The sequence below is a fragment of the Zalophus californianus genome, chromosome 1, assembly GCF_009762305.2.
Source record: "Zalophus californianus isolate mZalCal1 chromosome 1, mZalCal1.pri.v2, whole genome shotgun sequence".
Lineage (NCBI taxonomy): Eukaryota > Metazoa > Chordata > Mammalia > Carnivora > Otariidae > Zalophus > Zalophus californianus.
The window spans coordinates 209,578,964-209,595,458 of NC_045595.1; the positions used below are offsets into that span (position 1 = coordinate 209,578,964).

General features: G+C 40.5%; 1 protein-coding gene across 3 annotated transcripts in view; it reads right to left on the minus strand.

Moving 5' to 3' along the window:
* Positions 1–4,093: 4,093 nt before the first annotated feature.
* BRWD1 (bromodomain and WD repeat domain containing 1) overlaps positions 4,094–16,495 on the minus strand; it is a 111,932-nt gene continuing 99,530 nt past the window's right edge. For 2 of the 3 annotated variants that reach the window (XM_027587775.1, XM_027587774.1), the window contains exons 40-41: positions 13,000–13,911; positions 4,095–11,965 (exon numbers count right to left, since the gene is read on the minus strand). In XM_027587775.1, coding sequence (XP_027443576.1) covers positions 10,803–11,965; positions 13,000–13,911 — 2,075 coding nt within the window. In that variant the 3' untranslated portion in view covers positions 4,095–10,802. Of the gene's footprint in view, positions 11,966–12,999; positions 13,912–16,495 lie in introns of all 3 variants that reach the window. The other variant, XM_027587776.1, reaches the window with a different exon arrangement.

A 16,495-nucleotide genomic window follows, 5' to 3' on the forward strand; every position in this document is an offset into this window, starting at 1 on the left:
AGAACTCGATTATCAACATCCCCATCATTGAATCCCCAGGTCCTTCTAGTTTAAGTTGTTTTTGACTTTTGAGGTTGCAAATTCTAGCTCAAAAGGCAAATGGGCTCAGTGGCACTTCTCTTGAAATGTGCCTACTTTTTTTCCCCTCTTACTGCAGTAATGACACACCGTAGCCGTGCTGGTCTGAACCCTTAAAATTAGCATCAGGTTGCAATTTTGACTTTTTTTTTTTCAGTCCTTAAAGTTTTTGCTACAGACCCTGTACACTTCCCATTATTTTTTTCCTCTAAGGAATCAAGAGATTTCCTGAAGGCTCTTCCTTTCTGAAAAGGAACAATCTTAGGACAGGCCACTTGTCTCCTCCCTCCACCTCTCAGTAGTGGGTGTCTATACCAGGGCTCACTGGAAGGAAGGCTTCCTCCCACTGTGACCCGCTGGATTATGGCTTTTAGAAAAATCCCCAAAAAGGTGCCAACAAGGGATTAACTTTAGAGCTCGGAGCAGAATGCAACTGCCGGTTTACTTGTGGCCCCTGATCCCACTTATACATTCCCATAGTCACTATTGTGCTTTTGCCTTCCAGGATCTGAACCGCCTGAAAGAAAGTGTTTTGCTATTAATACCTTCTAGCTCTTTTTCACTGTCAGAATTTATGGTGGTATCATCCTCTTTATAAACACTCAGTCATTTTTTCTTAGCCACATCAGAAGCATTTCGATGCGGCAGCTTTCTGCTGCTCTTCCTAATCCAGACATTTTCTGGTCCTGAAATCGTTTCCTTGAGATTACTCATTATTTTTATTTTATTTGCAGACGCAGCAGCACATCTGCAGAGAACTTTCTCAGGCACCATGTTTGCTTTCAGAGTTTCACTAGGCATTTGCACTGCAGCCTTCTGATTATGCATACATGTTCTCATTTTTGTACTGGGTTCTCTGTCTCTAGGAACAGATTCTGAAAAACGAGTGAAAGTTCATGTAAATGCAAAAACCTTGTAACACAGGATTTTACTACTACTTACAATTCCTCAGTAACACATTCCTAAACAATAAACTTAAAAAAGTTATTCACATGGCTAAGTAAGTAAAAAACTCAAGCGATTCTCATCAGGGATACTACATGTTCTTGACCTTGATAGAACCTCCCATTTCCTTATCAACAAAAGGAAGTCTTGAGCAGTATGCCACCTGGCATACTTTCTAATCTGCAAGGACAACTGCCACTTAGCACAGGACCAGACTTGTGAGAATGTATCTTCAGCATCATAAAGCACTAAATTCTTGGTATCATTTCAGATATTCTCGGTTGAACTACTTTAGGATATTCAATAGGAGTTCTGAAATAATGTTCCTAGAACCTCCAAGAGAAGGCAGTGCCATCGTGACTCTGTGGACGCGGCATCAGCTCTGCCTCAAGAAGGTCCTGGGAGTTTGAATTCCAACACCTTTAGTCAAAACAAACAAGAACCAGTAGAGAAGAAGGAACTGCCTATTCATTTTGTCTAACTAAAATATGGTTTTAATCCTAGATCCATTTTTCAAATATTTGAGCATTTTTACATAACTGGAATTATTAAATCCTGGTTTCGTTATCATTTGAATAACAATTTTCTGAGCTAGGTATATAGGCCGGGCATCCAGAGGATCAGGACAAAGAATCTAAAACAAACTAATTCTATACATGTTAACTCTAGGTGCTGTTAAGAATGAAGAGGTGCAGGGGGGCCGTAAGAACACAGTCGCAGGGCAAGGAAAGCTTCCTTTGAGGAGCGTTATTGTAGCTGAGAGCTAGGAACTGTGGAGGGATCCACCGAGCAGGACTGGAAGTACTCTGGAGAGGCAATCTTCCAAGTGTGGCCTGAGATCATCCCAGTTGTGCTGAGGAGCCCCATGATGCTGTGCCCACTCCTCCACGTTTACCAGCTTAGGTGGGCTCAAGTCAGTTTTATTCTGCCAATGTCTCAAAGCCAGATTTTCAAATTTCAAATACAGGATTAATTAATGCACTCCTAGGCTTTTTGAAAGTTCACATAACGTCACTTCGCTTTTACAAAAGATCTACCTGGTTTTGCTAACTGAAATAGAAGAGGATTTCACATTTATTTAAAAAAAAAAAAAAGAAGAAGAAGCACCAGGGTGGCTCAGTTGGTTAAGCGTCTGCCTTCGGCTCAGGTCATGATCCCAGCGTCCTGGGATCAAGTCCCGCATCGGGCTCCCTGCTCCACGAGGCAAGTGCTTCTCCCTCTCCCTCTGCCTGCCGCTCCCCCTGCTTGGGCTTCCTCAAATAATAAAATCTTAAAAAAAAAAAAAAAAAAAAGGCGGGGTGGGGGGCAAAAAGCGCAAATAGTGCTTGGTGTTGGTCTCGCCGAGAGCCTCTACAGAGGCAGCACACACCTTGAGCCTCAAGGGCAGCCCACCAAGCTCCTCCCTCTGCTGCCAGAGTTCTTGAACTGTCTGAGCTTCTGGGCTTGATCTACACTGATTTTTATGCATCCATTAGTAAGACAGGTCCTAAGGTATCAGAGAAGCCTGAGAGATGATTTTTCAGAGTCTGCAAATGCCCTCAATTTTTTCCATATATATTAATGGTAGTTGCGTCTTTGCTTTATCCCATTTGGGCTTATGAAAAGTTTCACAGGAACGCCCTACTTTGAGATAGCAGGCAAAACCTGTTATTTCTTGATAAAAATGCACCTGAACTTCTGCCGCTAAAGTTAGGACTTACCTGTTGGCAATCTAGCCTTGCAGCCATTAAGTCAAGCTATCTAAAACTTTTAAAGGTACACAAGCCTTGCTGGAGGGTGAGTTTGTGGGACCCCACCTCGTGTGCATTCAGCAGTTGGTAAGAACAGGCTAGAGACCACTGAAATACTCACACTCCCCATCTGGACTCTCTCTCCCACTCTATCCCTTTCACCACTAAGGATGAGAAAATAAGGACTCATTTTTGTCAGCTCTCAAGTAATGCTATTATTTTATTGCAGTGAAACTCCCAACCACCCAACCTTCCTAGTTCTTCCTTTAGGAACGGAGAGGTTTGCCCTTCTGCCACCAAGCACAAATGACCACAGGTGAAAATGGGGTTCTGTTGATTGACAGGTTCATTAATAGAATGAGAACTGAGGAAAAGTCTTCTGCTCTCAAAATGAAAGCCCTTCAGATTTTACCCTCAGTCTGTGAAACTCACTTCATAGATGTGCTTGTGCTTTCTCCGAGACCTGTTAGAGTTCTCCCAGAAGAGGTTAGAACTACTGTACTAAAAGCAACTCCCCCAAAATGCATCAGTCCCTTTTGCCAATTACGTGACTTGTATACTTTTCCAGTGAAATTCTATTTCTAAAGGTAACATGGTTTGTTCAGTGTTAAGTCCCCAGGCATTGCAAAAATGGCATTTTCAACGGCTAAGTTCATCATCACGGACTGCTGGGCAGCACAGCCTCCCCTGCCTGGCCGGGCTCTGTGCGGTCACTCCCACAAGCAGCAGAGACCATGAGAAAGCGCGTGGCCTACAGTGTTTTCAGAAGGGCCTTTTCTCAGGAATGTTTAAAATTACCAACTAATGTGTCTGCAAAGCAATCCTAGATCCAAAGTGAATCTTCAGCACATTAAATCAATGTTAGGCAAATACTAGAATGTGAATAGGCTACAACAAACGTTCTTGTAAATATATAACAAAATTAAGGTGAAATCTGGCCTACGCAGGATGAAGACAACCAGCATCGCTCAACTACTTCCATTTGCATGTTGAAACCACACTAAAAGTAGATAACCAGTTCAATCCCAACAACATAATCAGTTGATAGTACAGATAAAAACCTAGCACGACTAAACACTTCTGTGGCACAAAAGGACTTAAGTGGCAGCAACTAATTCCTTTTTGATATACGGATGAAATTTAGGAGCCCAGTAAATACAAGCTCATTTTAATAAATGCTTATTTGTAATCCAAAATAAGGGGAAACAAGATTCTACAAAAGAAACTCTAAGTAGGCTTTTTAAAAAGTACTTTAAGAAAATCTGCACTTCAAATATGTAACTGTTGGGGGTGGATAACGGAGTCAGTTCTACTGCGTACAGCCACTCCAACTTGATGAAGCTGTAACTCTATAGTCTTAGGCCTACAACGGGAACGTCACAGAATAAAGATGCAAGCACTCAGGAAGACAGAAGAGTGTGGGAAATTAAAATAATAATGCATACATGTAAGTCAGTGTTAATTTTATTACTGAGAACTTGGTAAATTATAAAGTGCTTTATTCTCCTTGAGAAAACTACAAACAGTTTTTAGAAATATATACAGGATCAAGTCCAATTTGTATGTTGGGGTACAAGCTGAAAACTTTTGGAGGACACTGCTCTAACAATACATTTGTGATAGCGTCACTGAATACTAACAGGTCAGTACCATCCCCCAAGTCCTCCTGCCCCAGATGGTCTTGGTCAGTCAGGTGATTTGGAGCAGTCAATGCCAGCTTGAGGCATCACTGCTCTCCTATTTGGATATGGCAAAAACCTCGTTCCTAGAGTAGAACTTCACATCTGCAGCAGTACCCCCATCACAGTTCAGCGAGATGGCCACTTTAAATTGTATCACTGTGTGCTTTAAGATGGTCTGTGTTGAATAGAAGGAACTTGGATGTAGACATTACAGTTTTGATTCAAAGCAATTATCTCTAGTTTCTCTACTTTAAGGACTAATCATATTCCAATTATAATACTTAATACAAAACTGTTTTCCTAGATCCAAAATAAACTTCACATCATTGCCATAGAAGCATGAAAATTTTCAATCTCATCAGCACTTTACTTGTGGAGTATGAAAAACAAATCTGAGAATGGAAAAAGATGGAAGCATGTCTGAATCAGAATGAAAATGTACTAGCCTATTTCACATACTTCTGAAGTACTGACATTATTGGTTGCTGTGGCTGGTGGTAAATCCAAAGAGGGGAAACCTTTCAGTTGCAAATCACAGTAACCTCTCTCGAGCAAGGCTTTCATCAGAGCTAGGAGAGATGCCTTCTTTCTTGTCTGCCCTTCACTGAGAAGCAACAAAATGATCAAAACTCAGGAAACAAAACATCATTTATCACTGATATTCATTCCTCCCAAAGCACAAGTTTCCAAAAAGATCCCATACACCAGAAAGTCTGTGTTTTCTGTAACTCCCCGAGCTGAACACCTTTCTGTTTTCTGGGGGAGTTGGTTAACACTGAGAAGTGAGCTTCTACAGTATGGCCACCTCAGGTCTGGAGATTGTCAGAAATAACTCCAGAATCAAGAGCTGTTCTTCACTAGCATGGTCACTTTTATTGTTGAACAGATGAACTTAAGTTCCTCTATTTAAAGTCTTCAACACACTGTGACGGCACCACAGAATCCTGTTTGGCTTTGACAGCTAATGGAGCTCATCACTCTAAGGCTTTCTCTCATCCCCAGAAAACAGTTTAATTGGTAAGTCATGATTCTCAAAGACTTGTGATGACTACTACAGTATTTTTTTCTAAAAATCTGATAAAAGCTCTATGAAGTATGAATTCAGGGATCCTGTATCTGTTTACTGAACTTTTTAAATTTAAATTTTTGTTAACATACAGTGCAATATTGATTTCTGGGTTTAATGAACTTCTTGAGAGAGATCTCAGAGCATTTTAAACTGTTGGGCAGGGTAAGGTATCAGAAATCAACCCTGGTTTTCAATCTACTTTATTACTTCCCTAATGAAAAGCAGCAGGGCACAGACAATCCAAGGACAACCCCCTCTCGGGCCCATCTTTCAACTCCCTTCAGCCCACACGACAGGGTGTGGCCCTGCATTCCGCCTGCATGAGAAAGAAATCACAAATGGACAGTGGTTTGAGAGAGAAAAATGAGCTGTTTAAGAGTAAAAATGAGTTGCAAGGGAAATCGACTGCCTATTGCAGACCTTACAGAATTAATCAGCTAGAAGGCTTGAAGCAGTTTAAAAAAAAAAAAATGTTAGGATAACATTAAATTTATCATACTCTATTTTAGTTAGTAATTGACTTAAAAAAGTAAATTAAAACTGGTTCCTACATGACAACTGAGAGTCGTGAGATGTGGTAATGAGTTAATTTAGAAAAGTTTGAGAGATCTTGTGTGGGAGTGGAAAATTAAAGATTTGCCTTTTTGTCCGGCTCCAGTGAAATGGTTAGAATTTCACAGGTGAACTGAATGTGTGCATCCAGTCTGAGGACTAAGTATGGATCAACACCTAGAAAATTACCTTCAATATATTAAAAATGAAGGATTGTTTTAACATTTAACCACAGATCAAAAAAGGTAATAACTTCTAAATAATATTCCTGTAGGCCAGGCTGGCTGCTCCAATCCATGCAAACTGTAACTGGTCATCTCATTTCAGTTAGGTCAGTCAGAATGCCTCTTTAGGAGTTCAAATTCCATTAAAGGTTTTAATAAATGACAAAACTTACCTTAAAAACTAAAGCATGACCAGAAAATATGCTCAAACACTGATAATTCAACGAAACGCTCAGTCGTGACAAATAGATACGCTATAGTTACTTACATGCTACCAAAGACAGAGCCTGCAGATCTGTAAGACCCCAATGTTGTAATTGTCCCCATCCAACCTCCCTACATCAGATCCATACAAGCAATCCTTAAGGAGACACCAAGTAAAAGTCTTGATATTTTTCCACCAAATTCACAATGTATTAAGGAACCAGCTTGGCAGATTATTAGTGACTAGTAAAAATCTCTCCAACTTTGAGAATTCCCACGTACCATTCAGCAACATCTATAATTTAAGAAAATAGCTACAAAAATCTTAATTAAAAAGTGAGAAAAGACAACACAGCCCTCACCATTATTGTCTTTACACTTTAATCCTCTCCATTAATTCACAACTTTTGAGCTACCAAGTGGTATTAGCACTTGCTAATCTAGTTGTTGGACTAGATTTTTCCCAGTGTTCCATTTTCTCCCTAGCGTTGACAAATTTTACTTGGTTTGGTCTTTGTTCCCAAATACTAGAATCAGACAGTCTTTAAACAGTGACGTTGCAAGTTTCTTACAGTTTCTGCTTTATTACATCCTGTTATCCACAGCAGAAGTTGAGAGATGGACTTACATAATAACGGAGAATTCTCCCGCAGTGAGGGTGCTGTGTCGCACTACATCACACCAGAAAATAACTCAACTACAATTTCCATACAACGTAAGACACTGAAGTGTTTGTGGACAACTCCGAGATGCCGAATAAAGGAAACATGCTGACTTAACATGGATGAAAAGGACGGAGCTGGTATTTCAGCTATAAAGGGCAAGTCAAACAGACCTGTTCTAGCCATTTAAAAGTTACTCAAAAAAACCAATACAACTGAGTAGAAAGGAAAACATTACTGTCAGCACCTTGAACAATGTTCTTGCATTCTGATACACAACCTCTCTTTTTTTTCAGGGGGCACAATCAAATTCAATGTGCACTGACGAGAGATTGAAGTCCTTTTCCATGTAGTTTTTAAAATGATACACTGAAATCAATAAACTGTCTTCTGATTATTCTAAAGAAAAAAAGGCTAGAAGAGGGGGAGGGAATGTAGTATGAACCCAAGGCTGGTCTAAGAACTGTTACCTAAGATGTCAGCAACCAATGGAGTGTGAAGATTTCGTGGCAAGTCTTATTCTTATTTTTGGACGGTAATACCTTCAAGATGGCATTTTTATTGGCTTGTTTCATACCTCCTTTTTCATTTGCAATTCTAGGTTTTGAAGTGCCTTTTCCCCAAACATAAGTTCTTTCTCCCCATTTTCGTATTATAAAATTAATTTGCTTTTTAGGTACAACTCTACTACTTAGAAGAAACTTCTGTGTTGTAACTTAGAAGCTGTGAGTAAATGCTTTATCGTTATTTCCAAATAATTACTAAATTGAGAAACGATTTAATCAGACATTTTCCCCTGAAATAAAAAAGGGAGAATGACCGCCCTAAAAATTATCTGAAAATGGGATACACTTTCCCTTTTATTCAGAAGTTACTACACATTGTCAGTATACCCTTTTAAAGTAAGTCTGATATGACAAAAAAAAAGTTTTTAAACCTCATCTATTTCTTAAATGTTTGACATCTTTTTTCTTAATAGTCTTGCAAAGGAATCAAAACTCAAATCTAAATACCTCAGCCCTTTTTTTTCAACCATAAATGAGTAAAATCATTGGACTTTGGACATACACAACCACAGCAGTTTTTGTTGTTCATATACACCATTAAGTGACTTCAAGTGCAATGAAAAGCTATAGCACTTACTTCTGGATCAGTTCACATTCAATCTGCAAGCTTTTGTCTTTTTTCACAAGTAAATACAAACTGATCCCAAACACATTAAAGTACATCGTGCATTAAATCCCTGCGCATTTCGCATAAAGAGAAGTAGAAAAAAAGTCAAACATGTTCTAGTGCTCAATGTAAACATTTTGAACTATTAATTATTTATTAATTTTCCTTAAAGTACTTAGGAGTGTGTGTCACATATTCAAAGTTAACCTTAGGAATAGCACCATGACCAAAAAAACCCATAAAAATGATTCTCACTACAATCCCTTAGTTTTACTTCAGAACTTGAGAAGCTACCATTGTCAACCACGCCTTCCAAGTCATGAGGCCAAATTCTTTTTTTTTTTTTTCCCCAGGTGAAACCAAAATACTGCTTTCTATACATAAAGGCCTAACAATTTTGGACAAAAAGAGAAATTAGTAATTGGTTGACCAGCCAATCTATGATCAGTTAATTCAGTCCAAAAGATAACAGTTCTACTGATGAAGCCTAAATGATCAAAGTCTCACATTACCAAAAGAATTTATGTATTTATGAACGTATTCTGTATTTGTATTTATGGATTTTTTTGGTACCTTTTTGCAGATGATGGTAAACATGGAGTTATAACCCTGAGAATAGATATAAAACAGAGAAGCTTTAGAAGAGTTTAAATAAATTAATGGATAGGACATCTATCACCACTGCTTAAAACAAGGAAAGTAAAGAACATCCCATTAATGTTTTCAGGTCAATAGTCAAGGACAATTCTCCTGAATTGCTTTCTCTACCAGATACTAAACATGAACTTTGATAAAAAGAGCTTCATAGTTCTAAAGTGGTGAAAGCTCTCTAAACAACCTAAGGAGGGGCAGGTCTAGCCCACCTATCTCAGTTGGTAATGTCCAAAAATATCCTTCCCCTTACATCAGAGTACAAAGTACCTTCTACCATGTCAAATGGGACAGATAACTGGAAAGTAACAACACTTAAGAACATTCCCTAACACCGACACCAGAGTCTGATGTTTTTTCCACACCTGCCACCTTCAGGATACACAGGAGCAAAGGGTTAATTTTGTCTGGAACCAAACACAGGGCCAATAAATAACAAAGGTGGGAGTACTGTAACATACTCCTTCGCTACAAAATATGTAAACCATTTGAATCAAGTCCATCTTCAGGCACAAACAAGCTAGGAATGGCCACCTACACTGTATGGAGTAGCACAACCTATCAAGCAAAAATATTTGGCTTGAAAATAAGTGTACTTATTTGATGTATTCGATGATGTGATATTAGTTTCACTTTAAATGGATTCCAAAATTATTTTCCCACAACACAAGACAGTTTCTTAGATTTAAACTAGAAGTCACTAGTAAAGATACACTTAGTTGCCCCTGCAAAGAATGCCTGGGATTGCACATGGCAGCAGTAAGCTAAAACAAAGATATGGAGAATGACGTTTAACTATTTTCCTATATAGATGAGATCTGCGATTGCACTCTTAACAAAACTCAACTCTACAATCTCAATGGAAATGGGGGGAAACTACATATAATTTAAATACTCCCTTGGCCCTGTACACTCTATTAAAGAACACACTTTTCCTAAATCTAAGGCACACAAACTCCTCTATTTCACAGAGTAAGACTATGGAAGACCAAGATTTTGGTTAAATCCCTTACATAGAAACCAGGAGATCTTGGAAAGACAAATAATATAGCATTCTGTTAGTGCACAATTTAAAAGAAAATGCTAGGACTACGGTCGGGGCCTTAGAGGTTTAAAATATACAATCAAAACATTTTAAAAAATAATTTACCAGCACTTTATAAATTCAAGTTTATAAAATAAAAGTGATGATATTTTCCTTAAAAATAAAGAAAAAGAGAGGAAAGACCCAACAGCATTTGGAAAGAAACCATTTCAATGAAAATGACCAAATCTGGTATAATGCATTTTGCTCAAGTAGCCAGGGAAAGGGGGGAAAAAAAAAAAGTGGTAGGTACCTCACCTACTAATCATGGTTACACCTCCCATGATTGTAATGTCAGTATGCACATAATATTTATGAAGAATCTGTAAACATAGGCCACGTGAAATTGTTTGACTACAACAGGACAGGGGTTAGAAACTACCACCTCTTGACACGTTCAGAAAGTAACTGCATGACACTTGCTACCATGAAAGTAATGCTTATCGGTTTCGATAACCAGGATGTCTAGTGTTGAACAGATTTCAAATTCTTGCTATCGGTAGTTAAATACTGTCAAAGTAGATCTGCCCCCAAAATGAAGCATATTTTGGCACCTGTGCTGAGCGCTGCTACAAAGGCAAGCAAGTGCAAATAAAAATAACAGTCATGATTTAGTCACATTCATAACTTTTCATAGAAAAATATAAATATATTCCCTGAATTGTAGGACAAAAATAATTTCAACAGCCAACTTTCACCAGAAATTCCAGTCCATTTCCTCTTCCAACGAACTGGCGTTCCCTCAAGGTCATAAGGTGCAATCATCAAAATCTAACACATTTTCTAAGCTTCTGTCATCATCCCCATCGTGGTACCTCACGGTCCTTCTGCCCTGATTCCTTGTTTTTATTTTCGAACGTCGAAGGCCTCTCTTCGACTTTGCATAGTCCAAGTCCTCCCAGTCGTTATCGTCCGCACTCAGCCTCGGCCGCTTGCTCTGCCTCCGCCGCCTCGCGCCTCGAGATGCGGCGGCGGCACAAGTTTTACCTCTTCTTGTCGCTTTTGCTTTTCCTCTCGTTTTCCTCTTTTTGGTTTTCGCGTCACCGGCACAGTCCACATCTGATTCAGTCCCAGACGCCAACTCGGAGTCGGATTTGGGGCCGGAGTCGGCCCCCAGCTTGGAAGCGCCACCGCCTTCAGCCGCCTGCCCGCGCTGGGGCTCAGGATGCGGCCTCTTCCGCTTCCCCTCCGCCTCGGCCGCCCCCGGCGCCTCCCGCAGCACTTTGGTCTTGCCGAACGGGGCCTTCCCGTAGGTCCTGAGCCTCCGGCCGTTCCACCTGCGCAGCCCGTAATTCAGGTCCTCCTCAAAGGCATTCTCTGCAGTAGCTTTCTGCACCAAAGCTGATTCCGAAGAACATTTTCGACCCATCTCACCCCCTGGAATATGGCTTTTTGACTCTTCCTCTGAAGACCCAACCGAGGAATTCTTTGTGTTAGAAGGTGCAACATTTGTTCTGTGACTCCTGGTGTGCCTGCTCTTGGGTGCGGGACTGGGCATCCCTTCAGAGTCCGAGTCTCCGTTTAAAGACGGATGAATGCTTTTCGCACTGCCCTCGGAGCTGGCTGCGGGTGGCCTCCCTCGGCAAGCACACTGCTCATTTGGCACTTCACAGTTGACGTCTCCCTCGGAATCACTCGCCGCCGTCTTAGCTGGGGCACATGCAGAACGGAGGGGCTTCTGCCTTCCGCTTTTGCTTCTGGTGCATGCGCTGTCTAAACTGACATCTTCCACATCACTCGTGAGCTTCAGCTTACTGGCAGCAGAGGTTGCACGTCTTCGAGGAGTCCTGAGGAGACCTGTTTTGGCTTTTGAGGACTTCTTAACCACCTTTGAATTGCTGTCTGAGTCACTGGAACAGACCCTTTTCCTGGAAACTTTCCTGCTTTGTCCATGGTCTTGTGATGTAGAATCTAAAAATTAAAAATTAGGAGTATTCCTTTAATCTGTAAGAGTAATATGTGTAACGAAATTAAATGCCCAACATTTTCAACCACCGAAGTCTGGAATTCTTACTAACTTGGAAGGAGGATGGCAGTGAATGTTCGGGCTCTTAATGCCTAAGAGCAGTGAGTGACCTTTTGTGCGGCCTCAGCACCAGTCACAAGCATAGCACATCCCCAGCACTTACACCCCGTGCCCTGCTTGCTATTTACATGCACAATACACTTGACACAAACATTTTATTTACGTGAATACAGAATAACCTCTCTTTACCAATGCACTAGGGCATGCAAACTAATCACTGACCCTCAGCCTCCCTGAAACTTTTTTTCACTTCCCAAGTTCCAATCACACCAACACCTTTAATCTTAGCTTTAGCTGCCTCCTGCTCTTCAATATCTGTCATCAGCCCCCAAGGACCAAGAATAAATACAGCCTTAAATCAGCAAGTGATTTCACCCCTCTGTGCCCCAGAGTTACCATGAGTAAAGTGGACAATAATATCTAGCTCATAAAAGATAGGAAGACTTAACTAGTTAATATATACATAAAGCATGGAGAACAATTTCCCTGACCCACAGAATAGCTCAGTGGCCATTCTGCTGGCTAGCTGCTGCTGTTACTCTTACTTACATATCCCTTTTCAAGTAAATAGTCCTACCCTTTTCTTTCCTCTTCTGAAACTGGCTAACACCACAGCTTATAAATGTGCTTGCCTCTGCTTTTCTGAAACCCACAGCCAATACAAGAAGAGAAATCTTACTAAAAATAGCTGTTAAGGTCAAGATTGCCTGTTATGTGAATAAAACTAAACATATTTGACAACCAGTTATGCATGCACACAGAACATCAGGGATGCACAGAAACGACTGAGAATGCAGGGAGTGGACAGAAAACCACTGGTGAAGAGAAGTTTCATGGGGAAAAACAAACAACGGATGCTGTAAGGAGAGAAGAACAGTGAGAACAGGCCAGTGAGCCAAGGTTATAGGTTTTGAATTACCTTTCCTAATATGGTTTGGTTTTTCTTTTGCGGTGTCATCATCTGAATCCAAATCGGTCTCAGATACGTGATCTGAGAAACACTGGGACCCAGTAGTTGGTTCACACTTCGAACCCCCTTTAATCAGGTTTGTTTCCATTCTGTGACAGCTGCCATCTTCTCGATCTTGCTCTTCAGATTCAGAGTCCTCCGAATCACTGAAGATCTTTGCTTTTTTAAGGAAAGTAAGATTCTTGCGACCTGTGTTATATTTCCTACCGGCATACTTTCTTGGTTCAGAATCTGCTTCCTCCTCTTCCTCTGAGATGCTCTCTGCCTTAAGTTTCTGCCCAGACGTGGATGGACCAGCAGTTCTGTTATGTACATTGTCTGAATCATGACTTTTAGAGTCTTCATCAGAAGACTCTATTTTCAGAAATTTTGTTTTAGAAGTTGCTGGAGCATGCGACTTATAACCATTGGCGTGCCAATTTTTGCGGGCTACTCGCAAATCACTTTCTGACTCTGAATCCCCGTTTTCTGACTCATTCACAGTATTCTGGACAGCATGAGAACTAGACAGTGGTGATGGCTGATTTCGATCTTTTAGCTCTTCTTCTTCAATTTCGGACTTTAAGCTCTGATCATCTTCAGAATTATGTAGTAACTTTTTTCTAGCCACAGCAGAAGCATTACGGTGAGGCAGCTTACGGCCAGAACAGACGCTTTCAGAGCTAGAGTTCTCCTCTACGTCACTCATGAGCTTTATCTTATTGGCAGCCACGGCAGCACACTTCCGTAGCACTTTCCGGTTATTTCCAGCCCTGGCTTTTAGACTTTCACCGGTCTCCAATGAATTGTTATCAGAGTCACTTAAATAGACTCTCTTTCGAGTGGCTTTTCTGCCACATCCATTCTCTAAAGAAACTGGACCTAGAAATAAAGTAGCAATAAGATTAGAAAAGCCTTCCTTATTTTAACATTTTTTAATGAATTATTTTAGAAATGATGTTCCCTACCTTTTTTTGGTGAATATTTTAATAAGTATTTTATTTTTTAATTTTTAAAATTAAAATTTAAATTTAATTAACATATATTATTAGTTTCAGAAGTGGATGTCAACAATTCATCAGTCTTATATAACACCCAGTGTCCATTACATCATGTGCTGCCCTTAATGTCTATCACCCAGTTACCCCATACCTTTTAATGCCAAAACAGATTTCCCTTCTAAAGCTAAAAGCCCTAAGGATGGGGGCACCTAGGTGTCTCAGGTTAAGTGTCTGATTCTTGACTTCAGGCCAGGTCATGATCTCAGGGTTGTGAGATCAAGCCCTCCCTTGTGCTAGATGTGGAACCTGCTTAAGATTCTCTCCCTCTCTCCACCCCTGCCCGTGCATTCTCTTTAAAAAAAAAAGGGAGGGGGGCAGCCCTAAGGATGAAACAGAAGAGAGAGCCCAGAATAAACCCACGCCTACATGGTCAATTAGTTTACAACAAAAGAGGCAAGAACATACAATGGAGAAAGGATGGTCTCTTTACCAGTGCTGGGAACACTGGACAGCCAGCATGCAAAAGAACAAGCCGAGATTCTTGTCTTACACATACACAGAAATGGACTAAAGACCTGAATATGTTAAGACCTGAAACCATAAACCTCCTAGAAGAAAACACAGGGGGTGAGCTCCTTAACATCGATCTTGCCGATGATTTTTTTGGATCTGACACCAAAAGTAAAGGCAATAAAAACCAAAAATAAACAAGTGGGACTACATCAAACTAAAAGCCTCTGCACAGCAAAAGGAATCATCAACAAAATAAAAAGGCAACCTACTGATATACACAAATCATGTATGTGATAAGGGGTTAATTGTTAAAAATATCTGAAGAACTCATGCAGTTCATTAGCAAAAAAAAAAAAATCTGATTAAAAAATGCAGACGATCTGAGTAGACATTTTTCATAATATGGCATACAAATAATGGCCAAGAATGTGAAAAGATGGGCGCCTGGGTGGTTCAGATGGTTAAGCATCTGCCTTCGGCTCAGGTCATGATCCCAGGGTCCCGGGATCAAGTCCCGCATCGGGCTCCCTGCTCGGCGGGGAGCCTGCTTCTCCCTCTTCCTCTGCCTCTCTCTCTCTCTGACTCTCATGAATAAATAAATCACTTAAAAAAAAGATTTAAAAAAAAGAATGTGAAAAGATGATGTTCAACATCACCAATAAGGGAAATGCAAATCAAAACCACACTGAGATGTCATCTCACACCTGTTAGAATGGTTATCATCAAAAAGACAAGAAACAGGGTTGGCAAGATGTAGAGAAAAAGGAACTCTCATGCACTACTGGTGGGAATGCAAACTGGTGCAGCCACTGTGGATAACAGTATGGAGGGTCCTCAGAAAGTTAAAACTTGAACTACCCTATGATCCAGCAATTGCACTACTAGGTATTTATCCAAAGAAAACTAAGCACTAGGGGCGCCTGGGTGGCTCAGTCTTTAAGCGTCTGCCTTTGGCTCGGGTCATGATCCCGGAGTCCTGGGATCAAGCCCCGCATTGGGCTCCCTGCTCAGCGGGAAGCCTGCTTCTCCCTCTCCCACTCCCCCTGCTTGTGTTCCCTCTCTCACTGTCTCTCTCTGTCAAATAAATAAAATCTTTAAAAAAAAAAAAAAAACTAAGACCTAATTTATTTTTATTGTTCTGTTAATCACCATACATTACATCATTAGTTTTTGACGTAGTGTTCCATGATTCATTGTTTGTGCATAATACCCAGTGCTCCACGCAGAATCTAAGCACTAGTTTAAAAAGATATCTGCACCCCAATTTCATTACAGCATTACTTACAAAAGCCAAGATACAGAAACAAACAAGGCACCCATCGACGGATGAATGGAAAAGATGATGTGGTGTATCTATACAATGGAATATTATTCAGTCATAAAAAAGAATGGAGGGGTGCCTGGGTGGCTCAGTTGTTAAATGTCTGCCTTCAGCTCAGGTCATGATCCCAGGGTCCTGAGATCAAGCCCCGCATCGGGCTCCCTGCTCAGTGGGAAGCCTGCTTCTCCCTCTCCTGTTCCTCGCCCCTGCTTGTGTTCCCTCTTTTGCTGTCTCTGTCAAATAAATAAAATCTTTAAAAAAAAAAAAAAAAAAAGAATGGAATCTTGTCATTTGTGACAACATGGATGGACCTTGAAGGTGTTATGCTAAGCGAAATAAGTCAACGGAGAGAGACAAATACTGTGTGATTTCACTTGTATGTGGAACCTAACAGACAAAACAACCAAAACCAACCAAAAAACTAAGCTCACTGATCAGAACAGATTTGTGGGGGAGGGGAGGGGAGGTGAAGGAGATCAAAAGGTACAAACTTCCAGTTGTAAGTCACAGGGATGTAATGTACAGCATGACTATATAGTTAATACTCTTGCATACCTGAAAGCTGCTAAGAGTAAATCTTAATAGTCCTCATCACAAGAAATAAAGAAAAACTTTATGTACAGTAACGGAC